Source organism: Neofelis nebulosa, chromosome 5 (assembly GCF_028018385.1).
Source record: "Neofelis nebulosa isolate mNeoNeb1 chromosome 5, mNeoNeb1.pri, whole genome shotgun sequence".
NCBI lineage: Eukaryota > Metazoa > Chordata > Mammalia > Carnivora > Felidae > Neofelis > Neofelis nebulosa.
In genome coordinates this window covers 77,738,943-77,760,778 of record NC_080786.1, presented here as the reverse complement: position 1 = coordinate 77,760,778, position 21,836 = coordinate 77,738,943, and the positions used below count along the sequence as shown (strand labels likewise).

The window sequence follows — 21,836 nt, the reverse complement described above, 5'->3', positions numbered from 1 at the left end:
ATTCTGTGTCTCCCTCTCTCTCTGCCCCTCCCCCGTTCATGCTCTGTCTCTCTCTGTCCCAAAAATAAATTAAAAAAAAAAAAAAAAGTTGAAAAAAAAAAAATCATTAAATATGACATGTGCTCCTTGAGGGTAGATGCTTTATAAAATCTAAGAATTCAAGTTAGGAGGAGGAAGCAGGAGAGAGGATGTTCTCAAGCTTAGGAAATGAGCCAGGAGAAGACTAACGTTCCAGGAGGCCAGTTGGTCAGAGGCCTGGCTTGCTCCTTCATAACTATGAAAGCTCAGATATATTTTTTAACCTCTCACCTTGACCCTCAGTTTTCACAGCTGCAAATTGGGTATTGGTACTGCCTCTGAGGACGGTCGGGAATATTAAATAAGATGACATCTGTGAAGCATTTAGCGTAGAGCCTGGCATACAGGGGATGCACCATGAAGGTAACTTCCATTCTCTTTCTAAAGTGTCCTTAATGGAGACCAAGTCTTGCTGACCCAGGATAATAATTCCCAGGTCACGTGGGGGTTACTGGAGCAAGTTCCTGAGGAAGCACAGGGACTTCCATGGGAGTGGCAAGGTGAAGGCAGGGTGAAGGAAATCAACAGAGGGAGATTGCAGGAACTTAGACCTCATGTTGACATATTTTGGAGCGAGGACTCTGTGTAAGTAAGATCCTCATCAGCTCCTGACTCCAACTCCAACTCTTACATCTTAGGCAAATTACCTAACCTCTCCGTGCCTCAGTTTCCCCATCTGTAAAATAGGGATAATAATGGTGTCCCCATCACAGGTTGGTAGAAGAATCAAGTGGGTCACTATAAGCCAATCCCCTAACGGGCCCGGCACAGCGAAGTGCTCCTTCAGTGCTGGCTGTGGTCATTCCCCTTCCTTCCCCGGGGCTGAGGCAGCCCAGCAGAGTGGGTAATGGGGGGCTCCGGAAGGGCCCCCTTAGGTACCCTCTCCCTCTCGTTGTGTGCTGGCTCTGTGACCTGGAGTGATTTAGGTAACCTTCCTGTACCGAAAATTCCTCATCTGTGAAAAGTGGAGGTGATAATAATAGGACCTCCCTCAGAGGACTGTTGTTGGGACTAAATGTGCTAACACATGTGAAGGGTTTGGAAAAGTGTCTGGCTCATATTAAGCACTCAGTAAATGTCAGCTGTTATTATTCCCTGGCTATCAGGAACCCTGTATGCAATATGGCCCCTATTTGCTTAAAGAGACATTGAATCTAAAACATTTTCTTTCCTCTCCTCTGTTTTGAGGGTATTTACTCCTGAATTTTAGAAAGGAAGATGTGCTAGCCAAAGGGAGTTCTTTGTCTCTCCCTTGAAGACGAAACAAACAAACATTTCCTTACCTTTTTGACATTGTCCGCAAGTCCCTTCCTCCTACTAATACCACAATGGAAAAGGGCCCCGGGGACCGTGTAGCCCACAAGGAGGCCTCTTCACGTGGCTACACTCACCACAACAGTTCTAACAGAGGAAGACGAAGCAGTTCCCCAGTGTGAGGGACAAAGAGCCGGACACAGACACATTTCCCACTGCCATTTTGGCAATCAGCTGGAGGCAGGATTGCCTGCCTTAAACTTTAACTTACTTTTGGAATTTTAGGAAAAACTTTAAAAGCTGTCCTCTAAGGGAAACAGAAATTTTCAGGCTTGGGGCAAGGGACTTCTTTTTCCATCCTTCCATGCTGTTTCCCTGAAGACAGACTGCAAACTGAAGAACAAGGCGAGAGTTGTCCTATTGTAATTAAGTGAGTTTTGCTACCACTGGAGGACAATAGCTATGTTGACACGAGATGAGATGAGCGTTCCAGAGGCTGATTGCTCTTTTTGTTATCTTTTGCAGTCCCGTTACTCTCCTGGAGCAGAAGGAATGGTACATTAGAACACATGCTGAACCAAACTTCCAATAAATAATGTTTTGAGGAGGAAAGACTCAGTGTACTAGACAAAGAACTTCTAAATACTGACCCTTAATTCTTATAAAGCAAAGATAACCAGAGAAGATGGAGAGTGGGATGGGGATGGGAGAAGAGGACATAAATCATCAAGAAGGAGAAGCAGAAGAAAAGAAGGAAGAGACATGAAGGAAAAACATCAGAAACACTAAACAAAAAGGAACCAACTCTGAGCCCAGGACTCAGACTGATGAGATGGGTCATCATGAGTTATACCCTCACGGCTCACACGAGAGCCACGGTGCCCGGGCCCAGGGACCTCCCTGTCTAACACAAGCTCCAAATTCCAGAATCATAGACTCTTAGAGCTAGAACACTCCTCTGAGTTCACCTCTCACCCCCAGGGCAGTGGTTCCTCTGCACTACCCCTAAATCTTTCCGTGTAACTTTGTCCTGTGGCAGGACACTCATTCATTACCAGTGGGAGTGTTCCTTCACTGGGCCACTCTAAACATCCCAAATTCTTCCTAATGATCTAGCTTTATCATTTAGAAGACTAAAATCTGCTTCCCTGTGATATCAACCAGTTCTGTCCTCCACCATTTGGAGTTCAAATGATATTTCCTGGTGGTTTGCCGAGGTACATGCTATTTTTCCCACATACAGACTCTGGGGTCTGCCTGCCTTAGTTCTCACCCAGGTTCAGCATCCTACAAGCTCTGTGGCCATTGGCAAGTGACTTAATCTCTCTGTGCCTCAGTTTCTCATCACAAGATGCAGATAGTAGTTGTAGCGACCACTTCAGCACTACTATTATGAGCATTAAGGGAGATAATCCGTGGAGAATTGTATGTGGCATGAACAAGTGATATATTAAGCGCTCAGTAAATTTCAGCTGCTGAACTGTGCAATAGATTGGAGGATCTTCTAAGACAAAGACTAGATTTTATTCATCTCCGTAACGTTTTTGCCTAGCGCGGGGTCTGGCTGAGTATTTGGTACAAAATCAATGTTTACCAGTTGAATAACCAAATGTTTAATTGGCAGTAACTCTATTCTGGTGTAAATCCCTATACGTGATCTCGTGTCTGCGACAACCTTCTTATAAAAACCCATCCCCCAACTTTTCCGCTGTCCCTAATTTAGCCACTCTTTATTACTACTTAATCCTGAAATACCAACTTCTCTTCCCAAGGTGGGCTGGAGGGCTTTGCCTTGAGGCAAAGGTCACGAGTCACATTCCAGGTACCGAGCCCACCCTGTGGAGGAAGTTGCTGGGAAATGTCCTTCACTGTTTCCCCATAACCAGAGTCACACTGTGATTGAGGTACTAAGGCTAATATGGTAAGGATTTGTGGAGCGGGCTGCAGGCCTTCGGGAGGGCTGGGGCATGAGAAACAGACTGAAGTGAAGAGGAATAGGAAAGTTCTTCTGGACAAACTAGATCAGAAAGCAGAAGAAGATGGTGTGGGATGGAGGTGGGGTGGAGGCAGCCCAGGCTGGGCAAGAAGAAGATGGGTGGCTAACTTGGGTTGGGAGTTTAGCTGGATAGAAAAAGCCCTCAGGGCTGGTAGCAACCAGTTGGAAGCACAGCAGAACTAGGGTAAAATTTCCAGCCACCAAACAGAAGTAGCACTACCTGGGGAATGAAGAGAGGCGCTAAGGGAAAAACTACTAGAGCTGGGATCGGAAGCAAAATGCTCTACTAGGAAATTAAGTATCATGGAACTGCTTGTTAAAAGTTCAGAGCACGTTCCCACGCAGCAGCTCATGCCCACTCCAGTCTCTCGCAAAGCCAGTAGCTCACACCGTGCCAGTGCTGGGCCCAGGACTCAATCAAGGTACTCCAGGTCACTTTGCTGAAGCCCAACATTTCTTGGACTATAAATGACCAACGAAGTGGCTTCTCTCTTTAAGATACACAAATGGAAGCAGAAAAGAAGGTGGGCAAATTATGACTTAAAATGTTTTTTGGTGGGGATATGCCTGGGTGGCTCACTTGGTTAAGCATCTGACCCTTGATTTCAGCTCAGATCATGATCTCATGGTTCCTGAGATGAAGTCCCTGCATTGGTTTCTGTGCTGACAGTGCTGGAACCTGCTTGGGATTCTCTCTCTGCCTCTTCCCAGAGTGCGCTCTGTCTCTCAAAATAAATAAATAAACATGAAAATAAATTAAAAAATTTTTTTTCTAAAAAACCACACTGCATTCCTCATGAATGTTGGGGGGGGGGGGCGGAAGCCCCACAGTTGGCTACCCTGGGACCTCCTTCACTAGGGCTTTCTCCTAACTTGATGTCTTTCCTCCCTATTCACTGGGTGAATGGTGGTAGGGCACCCCAGCATCCTGGAGGAGCGCAGAGCTGCCCCCAGCCTTCCAGAAGTGGGTAGCAAGGGCAGAGAGGGGAGAGGATTGCTTATTTATTTGTTTCCTGGAACACCCTGTTAAGAATCTCAGCAATTGCAGTTAGTGCCCGATCGTTTGGCAAGCGGAGTAGCTTCTCGTCGTTCCCAGCTGCACGGGATCTAATTCGCAAATGCACCATCTTGCATTCAACACTTAAATGGAAAACAAGCAGCCCCGGAAGGGAGGCAGGCGGTCGAACTCTGCAGGCCCGTTTCGGAGGGATTTATGTTTCTAGGTCGGGTGCTGCCGTCCCCGGAGAGGATTTCTTTGAGCGCCGACCCTCTCTCATCTCGTCTGGGCTCCAGAACTCACTCTGGCGGAGGTTGTAAACTGCAATTAAACATGGGGAGAAAACGGAATTTAGTTGGGCCTTAGGCCTTGCCAGTATAAAATAGTACCTAAAATCTATTTGAGAGCTCAGATTTTAAAGGGAGATACTGCTTATTCTTCCTCACTGGAAACCTGGTTAAAGGAAATTAAGGCCTCTCTTAAAGGTAGCTAAGATTAGAGGGCTCGGTTTCCGTTTTCTGTGTTTCTGTGGGCCGAACGCCCAGGTCGGTCAGCGAGTTTCTCTCTGGGTGGAATGACGAATTCCTCTCGCCTGAATTCTAAAATGATAACTTTGCTTGGTGCTGCAGCTGCGAACGTCTGGCGCCCAGCGACCCATCCAGGCGGTGGCGTTGCGGGGGGTGGGGGTTGGGGGGGTGGAGAAGTAGGGGTAAATGGGGACGGGGAAGAGCCATCCCTCGGTGAAAAGTTGGGAGAGCTGATAGGAGGAAAGTAAACGTGACTCTTATTGGCTTCGGCCCCTTTAAGTGCTTCACTGACTCAGCTAAGCTTCCCCCTCAGGTCGCGTTTTTTATGAATGAAAAACGTCCTTACATTCATTATATAAACAAGCCTGTGCTGATTGGCCAATGGCCCCCGGTGCATAAATTATGTAAAACAGACCCCTGAGGGGGTGGGAAGGGAGGCAATATTAACCAATGGGAACTGGAGTTGATGGGGCGGCTTGGCTGGATTTGCCCGCAGACAGGGTAAACAAGACGTGATGGACAGGCGCTGGGGCGGCCTCGGACCAATGAGAACCAGGCTGAGCTAGGAGTGCGGGCCAATGGTGACGGGCGGAGCAGCAGGCCCCAGGGGGCCGGGCCAGCGCTCCAGCCTGGTTGGCAGCTGCGGCGCAGAGTCCAGCCGCTGGTGCGCGGAGCGGTTCAGCGTCCCCGGAGCGGTTCGGCCCAGCCATTCGCCCAGGCGCCCAGGCCCGGTGCGCGCGTGCGTGAGCGCGCCTGCGCCCCGGGGCCGCTGCAACGGGAGGAAAGCGGCTGCCTCAGGTGAGGGGGCGTCGAGGAGGCAGGGGGGCATCGGGGTGTCCTGGAACGGGTCCGAAGGGCCCAGCCGGCGAGAGTTCACTGGCTGATTCAGAATCCTCAAAGTCGGGGTGCACTTTCTATCTCAACTGAGCCACCCCCCGAGCCGGGCGCCCCCTCCTCTCGTGGCCCGGTCCGGTTCGGTTTCTGGGAGGAGGTGAGGGGGCTAACGGTTCCGGAGCGCGCAGAGAGCGGGTTTCCGCACGTCGCCCCGAGGCGCGTCCGGGTGCAAGATGCGGGGGCTCCTGGGTGCGGATGGGGGGGGGGGCGGTGCAGAGTTGCGGGGCTTTACCATCTCTGGAGGTCTGAGAACCCGGGGGAGACTTGGAGGCTCGCGAGAGGAGACGCCCGGCGGAGCTTTGCAGTGGAGAGGAGGGGGCGGGAAGCAGCTTGAAGGTGGAATATTTGAGAGGTGATGTCCCCCAAAGCACCGGGAGGGGTTAAGTGACACAGGCATGTGCAGCCTGAGGGGTTGGGGGTTGGCCAGGAACTTAGGCAGGCCTTGCAAGTTTCAAATTGTGGAAAGTGGACACTCAATCCCCCAACTCCCACCCCCAGCAGCTTGAGGGCGTCAGGCTGCACCGCGGTTCTCGAGAAATCGGGGAGCATCGGAGCAGCGGCCTGGGAATAGTGGGGAAAACGGGTGCGGAGGGGGGGGGGATGGAGAGATGCTGGAGCCTCGCACTGGATTAGGGATCTGTCCGCATTTTCAGAGAGGAGACCTCTGGGGGGAACCGAACTCCTATTGAGGAGCAGTGCCAAGGAGAGATGTTTGGAGGTTTGGAGGGCTGGGGGCATTGGAAGAGGTTGGTAGCGCCCCGCGCCGCAGCTCGGTTTTATGAATGTGGATGACTTTATGAATGAAGCGGGTTTCTTTCGTTGGCTCGTTGCTCCCTGCGGCTTTTTTTTTTTTTCTATCCCTTTTTGTGAATGAAGCATTGAGCTTTCTTCCTAAATCGCTGGGGTGAGGGGCCTGCGTCGGAGGCTGGGCGTGCGTTGGGAGTGGGGGCGGGGGTGCATCTGAAGGAGTTTTCATGAATGGGGAAGGCTGGGAATTGGGTGGAAGTGTGTCTTGTTTTGTGAATGGGGCCCAGCGCGAAGGATCCAGTTACAGCCTTTACCTGATGTGGCGGCCGCGGCTCGCTCTCCCATTCATAAAACCAGGCCCGCTGCGCGCCGCGGGGGAGGGGCCTCGATCGCGCCGCTGCGCCGCGTTAAAGTTTTCCTGGGGGCACTGGGAAGGGGGGACCACAAAGGAAGTGGCTTAAACTCCCTTCAGGTTTTTTAAAAAATTATACTTTGAACACGATTTTCCTAGCCCTTGAACTCTGAGAGCTGCTTTAAACATCCTCGATGCCTCTTTTGGGTTCGCTTATGGTAGCTTCTGTCTTTTACTTGATTTTTGAAAAGGTATTTTTGCTCTTCCTGGTGAAGTATTTTGCAATTGATTTCATCGTGAGGCTCTGAAAACATGTCCCCTTTCGATCTTTTCCCCGTTGTCCCCTTTCCCCATAGACATTTAAGAATTTCTAAGGTCACGATTTAATCTGACAGATTTTGAAAGCTACAGAGGACTCATTTTCATGGCCCTGAACTCACTGCCGATGTTTCTCAGATTTTCTCTACGGGTTGGTGACATTTGAGAAAGAGGCTTTATTCTGAACGTTTAGCGCTGTTTGGAAGGCACGCAGGCAGGCTAACGAGTGTTTTTCTAGGAAATTATGGACTGTGTGCAGTTTTGCTCCTCTCCTTCTTTCTCTTTGACTTTGAAAATACCTGATTACTTGGGCCCCAGTGCTGAGAGGACGTTGGCCATGAAGGGTTTTCTTGTACCCTGCTCACTTAAAAAAATTGATGTTGTCCACAAAGTGAAAAACACACTGGACGGAATTGCCCACGGAGAGAAAGTTCCCTTTTAAAAATTTGTATACAAGGCAAACAAAAGAATTATCCTTAAGCATTTTGCATTATTTAGAGATGGGGTAAATGAAATTCCTGTTTTCTCCATTTTTTTGATTTAACTGCATCTCTGTTTGGAGAATGAAACAAAGTGTTTGGGAAGATGGTACCTTCCTAAAATTGTTACTTGATTCCTCCCAAATTAGAAAATAGTTCCCTCCTTTCCATTTTGACCTTCAACCTGTTTTCCTAGCTGCAAGACTGGACAGTGCTGAAACAAGTTTAAAAATTTTTTTTTTTTGGCAAGTTTGAGGAAAATTGACTTCACGATAAGAAACAAACTGAATTTTCTTTACATGGATCTTTTGCTTTTAATGTTTGTTTTTAAAGACCTGTGGTAAAGATGCATTTAACATATGTATGGTGGAATTTAGTTTCCTTTATCCCTTAGTTTTCGTAGCTATCTTATTTATTTTAGAAATTGGTGGTATCATAGATATTTCTGTAAGTTGCCATAGGAGTATTTGTGACATGACAGACACTATATCTGTTTGCATAGAAGATTTAGGTTTTAAAAGAGTGTTGTGTGAAGATTAAGTATACTTCTGATCGATATATCCCTGGAACTATATGCGGTGTTTCACCACTGACCTACAAACTACTTTTAGAAACACTATGTATGTCAGATTCTTAATTGCCAATAATTTGGAATGCTTAAACCCATTTTCTCTACTTCCTGTCACTGTACTGTCAAGAATGAACTTATTTAAAAAAAAAAAAAAAGACCTAACATTACCAATGCCCAGGAGAATCTTCTATTGGAGAGAATCTTGAAATCACCCTTTTATAATGAAAATAAGGGGTTTGGGGCTTTGATTATATAGGGAGCTGTTAGTAGCAGGTAACTTACCATGTTAATGATAACAGAGAGAGGGAACAATAGCTAGGTAAATCGATGTGACTCGAAGTACGTGAAGAACCTTTGATGCCCTTAACCAAGAGAACTTTTAGTCTGTAAAGCTCACACCTTGAGCAGGCTTTAAGTACCTCAGAGAAAGGTAGTGATTTTGCACAATCCCTAAAGAAAGCAAAAGTAATTACTTCATTTCTCTTCCCATCCCCCCTCTCAGTTAAAATCTCCCAAATTCATATTACAGGAGGACCCCTTTCCTCCCAGAAATTACTCAATGCTGAAACCTTTCAAAGTGATATTAGAGGCGTTGGAAGCACCATGGATGGGTTTTATGATCAGCAAGTCCCTTTTATGGTCCCAGGGGTAAGTTTATGTGGCTTTGGTTTGTTTTGTTCCCCCTCTTGGAATATGAATCTTCTCCTTATTGGTTTAGTGGCACAACCCCCTTTTTTGACCCCTTTCTTACCCTTGAGCCTTCACTGTCTTTTGGCCTCTTTCAGAAATCTCGGTCAGAGGAATGTAGAGGGCGGCCTGTGATTGACAGAAAGAGGAAGTTTTTGGACACAGATCTGGCCCATGATTCTGAAGGTAGTGAAGCTTTCCCTTGGGGCTGTGGCTTCCTCCAAAGGCCCTCTATGAACAGCTCTCTGTGAATGGAGCGCAGACTCGCCCTCAGTCTCTGCCCCCACCCCCACCCCCACCCCCAGGAGTTCTCATGCTGGTGTCTTCTGTTTTCCATTCCAGAGTTGTTTCAGGATCTCAGTCAACTTCAAGAGGCTTGGTTAGCTGAAGGCAAGTTTCTTGGCTGTCTGAGTTTCCATAGAAAACATTTTCCTGTGCTTTTTAATAAAACTTCAAGGTCTAAAATAAAAAATCTCTTTTCCAGCACAAGTTCCTGATGATGAACAGTTTGTCCCAGATTTCCAGTCTGATAACTGTAAGTACCTTTCTGGTGGCGGCACATTTGTTCTGAAAATGTTTGGTCTTGGAACATCCATGCGTGGAAAACTCTTTTCGGCCGTCGCCAGCATATTCGGACAGTGGAATGCATTTAGTTTCTTTTAGTAATTCAAAGTTAACCCCCAAAACTTTTGTTTCTTTCTTTGTTGGAGTTATTTCTAAACTGCTTTTATTCTATTGCAGGTGAGATTTACTGAACACAGTTTCATCCTAAATTTCTTTTTGCCTAAGAATATTGCAAGGCTTCAAACTCAAAATTATAAATCAATTGACATTATATATATGTAAGATGTTGGCCTTAGCATCCATTAACCAGACATTATCATATGGTGTTTTTTGTTTGTTTTATAAATTAAGTCCTTGATGCAGATCATGAACCTGACATTCTTTCTCTTTTAAAAGGTGCAGAAAATAGTTAATGGAAGATTCCAGTTAATTGTAGCTTCCCCACATGTTGTCAATTTTGTTTCTACTTCTGGGTTGACAGAGGGTGGTCACGGCGTGACCTGATTTACCCTTATTTTTCATACAGTTGTCAGGACTTTATCTTTCAGAGGGGAGTGAAAACTTTTTCTTCAAATGGTCATTAAGTGCTCCTATCATTGAGATACCAAATGCAGCAGGAAGCTCAAAAGATGACTCTGGGCGCTGGTAAGGACATGGTTAGCTTTGCACTGATCTTTCAGGGCTGTCCTCAACAGGTTTGGGAGCTTTTATGGTCTAGGCAGAGCTATCAAGGACAAAGCCGGCTGATGAAATGTGAGTGGCACAGGGCAGCTCTAGAGAGCATTAGTCACTGGCGAGTGAGCAGGTTTAAGAGAGGCCTGGAGAAAACGTTGCCTCTCTTGAGAGTTGCATCATAGAGAAATTCATGTCTCTTAGTCATAGTTTATAATAGCAAACACCTGAGCCAGGCAAGGATTCGATTTCTCATTTTGCACCAACAAATTTCTTCCTGGCTTTGTTTTTTTGTTTTATCGTGTGTGTGTGTGTGTGCGCGCGTGTGTGCGTGTGTGTGCATAAATGCCACTGGAAAGAGGGGGTATCTTTGTATCGAAGTAAAAGCTGGGTGTTCTGAGTCATTAGATGAAAGACCAGATGGACCATCTAAACATTCTTTAATGATAGACCTCCTTTTCAAGGCACAGTGCCATGAAACTTTTAAAGGGGATAAACCATAACCCACAGATGCATAGTTACCTTAGCGTTGTCACAGCTTGCTATAGTTATTTTCTATAGGAAAGTAAGTGCATGTTAATTATTGCCCTTTGATTGCTTTCAAGTGATTGGGAAGCTTGCCACTAAAAGGCTAAAGATAACCCAGATGTGTGTGTGTGTGTGTGTGTGTGTGTGTGTGTGTGTGTGTGTGTGTGTTGCAAGATAAAAGACAGGATTTGTAATCCCACTTTGTTCTGTGTTGACAATTTGGCCCAGCCTTTCCCGTTTCTGCTCAGAGCAGCAGAAACTGCAGCCTGGGAGCTTTCTTGGCAGAAGTTCTTTGAAATGCTTTTATGACACTTCTGTTTGTTTCTCCGTAACCCAAAGAGTTAAAAGGGAGATGAGGTGACTGCATTCAAATTTATTTTATGTAACTGAAGCAAAGGTAGACTCTTGAGAGAAGGATGTCCATAAACAAGATTTATATTTGGAGAGATGTTAGGCTAAAGAGAAGGAATCAATAAATGTGTTTTGTTTGGTTCCTTAGAAGTAATTCCTGCTCAACGAATAGAATGTGCTAAACTCTAATTAAATTGCCATACCTACCTAAAATGGACATGCTTTGGGAGATATTTCTGCTCACCAAGTGTGATGTGTTTTTTACTTTGTTTGCATTTTGCTTTAACTTCTTCAGGTTGAGCTTTTCTGGACTTTAAGGATAAAACAGATGGTTGAGAAGCCTCAAAAAGTCTGTTAATAATTCTTTCCCCCTCTCTGACTCTTATTTTGGGAGATAGAGCCTTAAGAAGGATAGCTTCAAATAGATCACCTGGCCTTAGAGGTTAGGTAAAAATACAAGTGTGGGGTGGGATGTCTTTGAGCTGTTCCTCCTTACTGTTAAGTGCGACTGGTTTGCCTTCAGTTGTGGGATGGCCAGTGTAGATGCATGGGAGCTGGCAGAGCCTTGGGCTGGGCTTACTCCTGGTAGCACATGTCACAGCCTTGGATTGTGGATTAACTTTCACTGTAGTCACCTTCTGGAAGAGCCCATGACTATGCCAGGGGAGGGGGGAGAAACTCACTCAAATTTAATAAAATCTTATGAGTTGATTTGAATCAGCCAATCAATGAACTATAAACCAAACTTGCACTTGCCCAGTAAAACAAACCTTTTCCCTGTAGTTGCAAAAGCATTTGTAACAAGTATGTTTCTGTGGCCTGCCACTGATTATAGTCTACCTTTCCTTTTAACGATCATTTGATTACTGTGTGTGTGTGTGTGTGTGTGTGTGTGTGTGTGTGTGTGTGTAAGAGAGAGAGAGAGGCAGTGAGAGTCTGTGTGTATGTATGTATGAGAGAAAAAGAAATACTAAGTAATCTGGGTAATTGTTTTTATTTCAGAATGTCAATTTTGAAGATTATAGCTTACTTTTTTCAGTAAGTGCTATGAGCTCAGCTTCTAAAGAGATTATATTTTGTAAGTTTTCCAGATTTGGGTTCCTACCCATAGGCATCCATCCATAAGTGTTATTTGAATAAATGAAACCATTGTTGTCTTCTAGAAATGTTCAGCTTACTTCTAGCTGTATAGATTTCACTTTACATCACAAATACAGACATTAGTAAAGCATCCCCCACTGGAAACTCTTAAAGGTCAAATTCAAGGGAACAGAAAGGACAGCCTGTAGACCATAGGAGTTCTACCAGTGTCCCCCATTGTTCCTTGGTCCTGAGAAGTAACCTTGAAGATTCTGGATTGTTTGTGCTGCAAGTCCCTTGTAGAGATAATCTTGCCCAACTCCTTCATTTTACAGAGGGGCTAATATAAGGTCCAGGTAACTGGAGAGACTGACTGGTTTGAGGCAAATGGAGAGGTTAGGTGAAATGAAGAGGAAAAAGTTACACAATAAGATCCTTAAAGAAACTGTCACAAAGCTGCAGACCCAGGGGGTACTGGCATGTACAGGTGAGTTCTGGGCTCTCCCTCATTATTTCAAAGACCTAGAGCCAGCACTCAGGAAAGACTTAGGGAGACTGCCGGCTACCCAGTCTGACACCTCAGATTTCTTCATTCCATGATGCTGAGAGACGGATTAAATATCTTGGTGCTTTGAGTATTTCTATCTAGGATTTGGAAGAAAAAGACCTATAAAACAGAAAAATTACAAAACTGACATCTTTTCTACAAGACACCTTAATGTGCATACAGATAAAGCTGTGTGTATATATCTTATATAATATAAATAAGTGTGTGAATGCATGTATATCTATATAAATGTGTGTGTAGCTAGATACGTATATTAACACACAGAGTTACAAACCAGGAAATCTGGGTCAGCAGTTAGATGTGTGTACATTTTTACCACACACTTTCATAGAATTAACTATAAATCAAAGCCATGGATAAGATTGGAACTCAAAGAGCTTAGATTTGTGGGGGGCTTACATTAATTTTTCTGGGCTAAATGCTTGGGCATTTAAGGATATTACTAGATTTTAGCATATATTCATAGTAGTATTTTTTAAATGCAGATTTCAGTTCTAATTTTATTTTTAATCTCATGCATTTGTTTCAATTGTGATATTGTGAATATTTAACTGTCAGCATCTTGAACAACAAAAATATTTTACACTGGGGAAAAAGCATGATAAAAATCTTATTTTAAAACCATGGCCTCTGGGGGCACCTGGGTGGCTCAGTCAGTTGAGAAACTGACTTCGGCTCAGGTCATGATCTCACAGCTCGTGAGTTCAAGCCCCACGTCGGTCTCTGTCGGTCTCTGTGCTGACAGCTCAGAGCCTGGAGCCTGCTTCAGATTCTGTGTCTCCCTCTCTCTCCGCCCCTAACCCACTCACATTCTGTCTCTGCCTCTCTCAAAAATAAATAAACATTAAAAAAAAGTTTTTTAAATAAATAAAAACCATGGCTTCCATAGCAAATATAATTAGAGAATTGTTGGAAAATCCAAATGACCTTATTTTCCCCTTGAAGTGTTCTTTTTTAGATCTGTGTTTCAAAAAGAATTTGGACCGACTGAAGGAAGTACTAGTAATTTCCTAAGGACTGGCTAATTAACTGATAAAATCGACTTTTCATAAATACATTGTAATAGGTGGCTGGGAAAATAGAATGAACTGTTATGGCAGCCTTTGATCCTAAAACACATTGATCTTAATCTTGTTTCAATATGAGATTATTCAACTGGATTTTTTTTTTTTTACTACATATGAAATTGACATAGTAGAGGCAGTGCCTTCCTTTTGTAAAGGGCACATCATTTTGGACCCAGTTTGTAACAAAACTCTGGGTTTACTTTCTGTGTGGCCTTGGGCCATTTTTATTTGAAAAGATCATCCCAAATTCTTTTTGTTATGGAAAGTAAGAAAACAACAGTAGGCACTTTGAAAATAAGAGATTTGAAGGAGTCAAGGCTATCAGTTTGTCTTTTTCAAGAGCTCTGGAGAGTTCTGAAGGTAGAAGACAGAAGAGGGCTACATCCAGGAAGCCAGAGGGATATGTGGGGGGGAGAGGTTATTTGACTCCAGGCTACAGTGTAACTTTCAAAGTCTTTGTTAGCTAGCCCACTACCTTACCACCGAGAGGGTGCTAAGTGACTTGAAATCCTTCCTGTTTTGATAGCCAGCCTCCAAGATCCTTAGACCAGGACTCTTAAGGATCCAAGACCTAGAGTTCCCAGTTACCTAAGAGAGCCATATGTTCACACAGAATCCATTTTATCTCATTTTAATTCAGTCAGGCGTACTGAAACCAGTGAATTTTTCTCTTCCTCTCCGATGTCTTAGGCCTCTAATAAGACCCAGTAACCTTCCCAGACCTTTGTGCTTGGCAAGAAAGACTTGGGATGGGGAATTACATGTGTGTCTGCCCCAGGCAGATTGCTTATGTAGATTCCAGAGGTAACAAAATCCTGGTAGCAATTGAGAAATTACCATCTATCCCCAGTTTTCAGCATTCTTTACTTTTATAAGATTAAGACGTAGATAGCATGATACAGCTGAGAATTTGTATTATCTGCCATTTCTCCCATCTTAGAGTATCATTGTTTTAATTTCAGTCCCAGGAAAAAACGGTGGTGGTGGTGGGGTTGGGTGGGGTGTGTGATTCTCTACCCAGAGACTGTACCCTCCACATGTTTCTCCAGTTTCAGTGGTGGTAAAGTACCTCCAGGCTCAGAGGCTGACAGCCCCCTCTCAGGCACATGGCTGCCCTTGAGGCAGCTTGGGCCCCATCTGTGCCCTGGCACACAGTGCTTCTCCTCTTGGAATCCAAGGAGCTCAGAGTCTTGTCATGTTGCAGCTCCCAGCTCTTGGACAAGTGCCAGGCATGCTGATGCCAGTACCGGATTAGGTTGCTTTTTTAAAAATTCATTTTGTGAACTCATCAAGCTCATTTAACAGAGGCTTTGGTTGACGGTTTCTGTCATTGTCCCAGCCTTCTGAGAGGCTCAGCTTAAAGGAGGGGCCGTAGTGTAGATGCTGGCCCCTAGTGTAGATACTGGTGGGCACGTGTGAATGTGTGTGTGCGTGTGCGTGTGTGTGTGTGTGTGTGTGTGTAACCACAATATAAGAACACTTTAGGCTTGGCAGGTAGATGACAATGGAGTAGCAGCTCCTCTCAAGGAGAAGAGCCCCTCTATAGCAAATAAAGGGGGCTCCCCTGCCCAGGAGGAGGAAGCGTCTGGGGGAAAGCGGCAGTGTAGGGTGCAAAGACTCCAGGGAGAAAGAAAAGATCTAGCTATCAGGAGGCCAGGAGTTTGCCACTGGTCTGCAGAGCAGCCAAGGAACCAAATGGGGATTCTGTGGTCAGAAAAACTATAGAGGAATGCTTCCCATGTCCCCATCTGGGTTCACTAGTGTTGGTAATGGGGGCAGGCAATGAGAAGAGGTAAACAGAAGGTATTTGAAAATAGCCAAATGTGTTATGGAAAAAAGGAAACAACCCATGAGCTAATTTATGGATTTGATTTTCATAAAGTAGTATGCTTTTCTTGCAATAAACTCTGGCTGTCAGAGTGGCTTTATCAGATCTCCTTCAGGGTAATTATTGAAAAGTTGGGAAAAAATCTCGAAGAAACCTAACCAGTTTTTAGCCTTGTACTTTGCGTTGTCCTTGGAGTAGTTTCCACCCGCCAACCCCAGATACTCATGCTCTTCCCTTTTGATGTCTCTTGGGCATGGTGTGTGTGTGTGTGTGTGTGTGTGTGTGTGTGTGTGTGAGCACGCACAGATTATAAACCTTCCAAGCCCGATGTGAAACCAGTAAAAGAACTGTGAAGCTGTTCTTAATAGGTGGCTTGCACCCTCCCCCATCTGCAGCCAGAGAATCTAGTAATGTCTCCAGAGACCCTCTCCCTTGGGGAGGATGCCAGGTGGCTCCTGATGTAGCCATTGGCAGTGAATGGAAAAGCAGGGAGTCTGGAAAGGCTGAGTTCCATAGAGAGCTGTCTTCTAATACAAACCAGCTTGCCCCCGGGAGGCAGGAGAAATACCTGTGAAGTCTGTTTCTCTCAGCTGGTAGCTATAGTCAGATTCTGAACAGGGCAGCACTGGATAGTTTTCTTTTGCCAGAGGGCACTTGCTGACCTTACAGCTGACTTGCACATCCTTGCAGATTTCAGATTTCAGCCAGGGTCTTGGCCATCTGAATCTTAGGGAGGGTGCAGAGCAGGCAGGCGCCTGCAGTGTCTGAATTTCTTACATAAACACAGCGCACTGGGTGAGCAAGCGTCCCTGTGGCGACAGCTGGGCTCTGTTCCGTCTGCCCCAGCGAGCTGAGCTGCTGAGTCCCCCTCTTGCCTGAATGGAGCATTCCAAATTGGTTGTGAATGGAGGGCGGGGCTCCCTTGCAGACTTTTTCAATGAATAACCAGACCCTATTGTGCAGCCTGTGGAAAAACAACCAACTCAAACAACACTGGGACTGTTAGAAATATGCTTGTGATTGGCAGCTTGGAGAACCTCCAAAATTAGTTTCCTTTGGCTTCCCCGCTGCTCCCTGTTCTCCGAGCCTGGGCTTAATGAGCCCGGGCTTAATGGGGTTCCAGTTTTCTTTTAAGTGCTGGCTTTAACCCCGCCACTGCCAGGCTGCCGGCCTGGGCTTCTGGGGTAGGGCTGCTACTGCCCAATGAGGCCGCCCGCCTCTCTTTGTCTCTGTTTGTCTCTATAGCTGTCTAAAGGGGGTGCTAATAGGAGAGGGTGGTTTAGCTTCCCTGGAGAGAGAGGTGTTGAGACTTGATCCAAGGATATTACCCTTTTATCTCCCGCTCTCGCCGTGGGGCTGTGGCTTTAGCTCCCAGTGAAGATTGCTGCCTGCTCTTCCCCTCCAAGCTCCAGCCTCGCCTCCGGGCCTCCGGGACTGAAGCTCGGGTGTTTGCCTGCCACAGCGCAGCAGAGGTCTCCTGCTCAGGCTTACATTTGGACTTGGGAATGACAAAGCTGTAATTTCCCTACTCCTTGGCCTTCTCTGTCCTGTTTCATTTGCCACTGTGGTCGGATACATGTCATTTTAAAATGATACTTCCCAGACTGTTACTCAGCTACGGGGGAGCTTCACTCCGGCTGTGACCCTTCCGCTGGGCACTCATCAAATGCCTTGTCTCCTCAAATGAACATCACAGGAAGTACCAGAAAGAACCCAGCCTCTGTGCAACCTCAAAACCCGAGAGGCCTCCTCCCCTGAAGTGAGGCCAGGTTCTAGGGGTCTGCTTGCCTCAGCTGCACCCACCTGAGACATCCTCCACCATCTTGGCCAACAGCTCACAGACACGTGCGGTCAGGACAAGGGCCGTGCGGGCTAAACCAGGGCCACCGGATAAGCATGAAAAGGACAATCCGTGAAAAAGCAACCCAAAACTTAGTAGTAACGATTCAGTGCAGCTGCTTCAGGGTTTTAAAGAGCTCTTCTGAGTTCCTATCCCTCATCCTCACCACTGAGATGAGACTGTTGCATTTGTGTTTTGCTATAACGTGGTGTTTTTTTTTTTTCCCTGAAATATTTCCCTCACTATAAATTGGGCCTGCAGGAATGTCTTCCTTTCCCCATTAAAAAAAGAACAGGCCTGGGCAGATTGTTCTTTTGTGAGAGACTTTGAAACCTCTCAGGAGGTAACCCTAGATATCAGCTGTGTAAGAGGATGCTGATATCTGTGCTTCTCCGGAGGGGCTGAGGAGGACTTCAGCTTACGTAAACACTTTTCAGCTGAGTGCCTGGAAATGCTTTGTGACTGCCTGAAAGGGCACTTAATGAGGGTCCTTTATACTTTTCCCATAGAAAAGGTAGAATAGACGAGGAGGCTGTGTCTTCTACGTGGCTGCAGGCCCACAGTAAAGACCAGATCCTGGAGTGCCTACCCCAAGTGTTGAAATCTGAATCTTAATAGAGAATAATTTAGTGGTGATGACATCACAGTGACGAGGGCTACTCAAGTCAGAAGATTTCTGCCCCTCAATTCCTTTCCCTCTCCAAGGAATCTTTCTTGAGGAATAAGGAAAAAGCAGCATAGGGTTTTAATGTCTTCTGTATTTTGATGAATATTAAACTTAGTCCCTGCTTCCCAACTCACATTCTTGTTGAAACAGGAAACAATTTCTCTTAGGCTCTAAGTGTCTCCAAAAGCAGAGAATCCCTGTGTTACGTTTCTTTATAACTGCTGGAGCCATAGCACTGAGCACTGCACACAGCCACTACTTGGTGAATGCATTTTGCACACCAGCCCGCTCTCTGTTATGAACCCTTCCCACTCCCCTCTTTCAACAGCCCCCAACACCAGCCTCTAACCGCTTAGAGCAGTAGAGGATCTCAAAACCCCAGTTCTGAGAGTCCTTGGGATGACCTCAGAGATAAATAGGAAAAAAACTAGTTAGGACTAGTTCTCATTTTCTGATTCCTCCTTCAAACACATCCTCAAGCCAACTCTTCCCAGGCTGCATTTAGACTTTGTGCAGCTAATGCTATGTTTCCCAGTAAAACTGCATGTGCTAGAGAACAAGTCACAGTGTAGGCACCCTTGACGCACTTGCCCAGTTTCTGCTTTTAGGAGGAGGGCCATAGATAGAACAGTTCTCGGAGAAGCTGATTTCCTAATTTCTCTAGAGTTGGGATTTTCTCCTGTCAGATTTTAAGTTTGAAGTCAAAGATGAAACTGTCCACAGTGCCTAGGTCCCACTTAAAAGACTTTTTAATGATAATAAAAGTATTATTAGCACTTTTCTTTAATGCCGGCTTAGAGAAGAATCGTGTAAACTGGGAATAAATTATAAGAGGGATGTTGAAGAAGGTTTAGTTTTGCATTTTTTTCACCATTCAGGAAAAATGCCCTGTTTCCCCTTTTCTTGCTGGTGTGTTGCCCGATGAGCAGCTCTCCGTGGTAAAATCTGCTGTGGTTGACGTAAGGCCCACAGTAGAGGAAGCCATCCTGTCATCTCTGCTGCAAAGGCTCTCAGTATTTATTTACTTAAAAAAAATTTTTAAGTATTTTCATTTATTTTTTTTTTTTTATTAAATTTTTTTTTCAACATTTTTTATTTATTTTTGGGACAGAGAGAGACAGAGCATGAACGGGGGAGGGGCAGAGAGAGAGGGAGACACAGAATCAGAAACAGGCTCCAGGCTCTGAGCCATCAGCCCAGAGCCTGACGCGGGGCTCGAACTCACGGACCGCGAGATCATGACCTGGCTGAAGTCAGACGCTTAACCGACTGCGTCACCCAGGCGCCCCATTTCATTTATTTATTTAAGTAGGTTCCACACCCAGTGTGGAGCCCAATATGGGGCTTGAACTCACGACCTGGAGATTGGGACCTGATCTCATATCAAGAGTAGGATGTGTAACCAACTGAGCCACCCGGGCACCCCACCAAGGCTCTCTTTAGACCTATTTCTCAAAAATGAAAAGTAAATAAATAAGTTGTCTGTCATATTGGCAAAAGTCGAATATTAAAATTCTTTGAACAGCTGCCCCAGGAAAGGAATTAATAAGAACAATGTTCAAATTTTCCTTTTGGGGCAAGGAGGCCAGTCAGCTACCTTTTTATCCTACTACTCTGTCTGTGTTTTGTTTTTTGTTTTTTAATTTGAGAAAGAGAGAGCTTGAGTGGAAGAGAGGGACTGAGGGAGGGAGGAAGAGAATCTTAAGCAGGCTCTACACTCAGCATGGAGCCCCAATGCAGGGCTCGCTCCCACGACTCTGGGATCATGACCCGAGCTGAAATCAAGAGTTAGATGCCCAACCGACTGAGCCACCCAGGTGCTCCTTCCTGCTGGTCTCTTAAGCTTGAAAGTAACCAAATGCCCCAGGTGGAAGCCAGTTCTCCAGGCTGTGGGTCTAAAAAAGCCCCACCCCGTGGTAGTTGTAACGGGGTGGTGCATTTAAAGCCAGAAGAACCGCTTATTTTTATCCTGACTCTCCTCTGAGTCAGCTCTGTACACTCGCATAAGCCTTTTACTTGACTGTCAGATGCTTTGGTTTCTCCACGGCCCACAAATTTGGGGATGTGACACATTTATGCAATTAGATATATTCGTTCTGTGAAAGAGCCTCATATCTGTTAATACACAAGCCCTCCTTCAAAGTTGGGCCAGTTCTTTTCGAATCTCCTTGTCGTCTAATTTCTACCTCTTCTATTCAAGGCCTCTGGGTTTCCATTTTCAAATTCTAAAGTAACAATTCTAAATTGTTAGGATAAATGCGTCCTTTGAAGAGAAGGAACTACCCAGATCCAGGCTGTTACAAAAATAATACTGTGGTATGGAGAATGTGACCCTGAAGTAAACCTGCAACTAATTCATCTGTGTCAAAACAACAACAACAACTCTGCTACCGTTGGCATTAAATTATCTTCCTTCTTTGATAGCAGGTTTTCTGTTTGGAAATGACTATTCGGAAGATTTGCAATTTTGTGCTGAGGACAAGAGGGAGCTGTTCCGTGATAGACACTTGTTCTTACCCACAGTTTCCCATCTGTGAATCAGGACGTTCCTGATTCAGTACCTACCTCCAAAGTGGGTTCCTCCTCCTAACACCACTACTTCTTTTAAGGAGGATTCATATACGGAATCGATTTCCTTGTGTTTCAGCCAGATTTAGAATAGAAACCTTTAAAAATCACCTGTGTCGTTATGGTTAGACTGATAGAGGTAAAGAAAGGACAAGATCAGTATCCCAAATTCCGTTTAGCAACTGGTCCTCCTAGATGACCAAAGAAAGACATGACAAGCCAACTTTTTACCCTGGCAGACTCTCCTCAGGACCACAGGTCAGCTGTGAGGACTCTTGCTCCTAAGGCCTATCACAGGCCATTATCGACCTGAGCTCTTCCCGGGGCCCACTCAGCCTTTGCCGGTGGAGAGTAGCTTCCAGCCCCTTGCAAGAGAAGACAGAAATAGCTCTGAGGATCACTTCTGCTCTTCTGAGCGAAAGCTGTCCCCCTCGCTGTCTCTCCTATAGAACTTGGGTGTCATCCTTGACTTGGATCACATTTTCTCCTCTCTGGAGGGGGAGTAAAGAGGCAGGGGAAGCCTTGAGCCCCGCCTGGAGGCTAGGGTGCCTCCCGCCCCCATATTCTGAGTGGTCGGCCTGAGAGGTAATACAGTTGTACATTACACAGTGACCTCCCAAACTGACTTTCATGGGCGAAATTTAGTTTTTCATCTTATGGCAAGTAGTATTTCGGTTGGTGATTTGATTCTGAGATACCATGTGCTAGTTCTGCCAGCCAGCTGCTGCCATTGCTGGAAGAGACCGTGGAAGAAGGGGGAGGGGAGGGAGGCCATTTATTTGCGGGATGTTGTAATTGTTGAGCCGAGCCTAGCAGAGGCAAACCTCCAAACCACCCCCTTCCCCTCCCTATTATATGAAGTCACTAGATGATATAAACGTTATAGTTCAAATAATATGATGCCAACAGTAGAAAACACCCCAGTAAAGCCCTTTCCTGTGAAGCATAATCCCTGTCAAGTCAATCCCCCTTCCTACAGAGAAACTTAAAACCTCTTGTAAGTGTAAAACCACCGTGGTTTTTTTTCTCTTCTTCTTTTTTTTCTTTTGTCTTTTCCTGCTTTTACCCTAGCCAGAAGGGCTTTGTGTGAGGGTCTAACAGAAGCTACAGGCTGGGGGGCCCCTTGAGCTGGAACTGCAGATGTGGTTCAGCATCCTTGGAACTAGATTTCTCTGTAGTTGAATCTGTCTCGTATCATACGTT

General features: G+C 45.6%; 1 protein-coding gene across 1 annotated transcript in view; it reads left to right on the top strand.

Moving 5' to 3' along the window:
- Positions 1–5,480: 5,480 nt before the first annotated feature.
- Positions 5,481–21,836, top strand: part of ETV5 (ETS variant transcription factor 5) — a 60,657-nt gene continuing 44,301 nt past the window's right edge. The window contains exons 1-5 of the mRNA XM_058730758.1: positions 5,481–5,650; positions 8,743–8,861; positions 8,999–9,086; positions 9,243–9,290; positions 9,385–9,435. Coding sequence (XP_058586741.1) covers positions 8,817–8,861; positions 8,999–9,086; positions 9,243–9,290; positions 9,385–9,435 — 232 coding nt within the window. The 5' untranslated portion in view covers positions 5,481–5,650; positions 8,743–8,816. The remainder of the gene's footprint in view (positions 5,651–8,742; positions 8,862–8,998; positions 9,087–9,242; positions 9,291–9,384; positions 9,436–21,836) is intronic.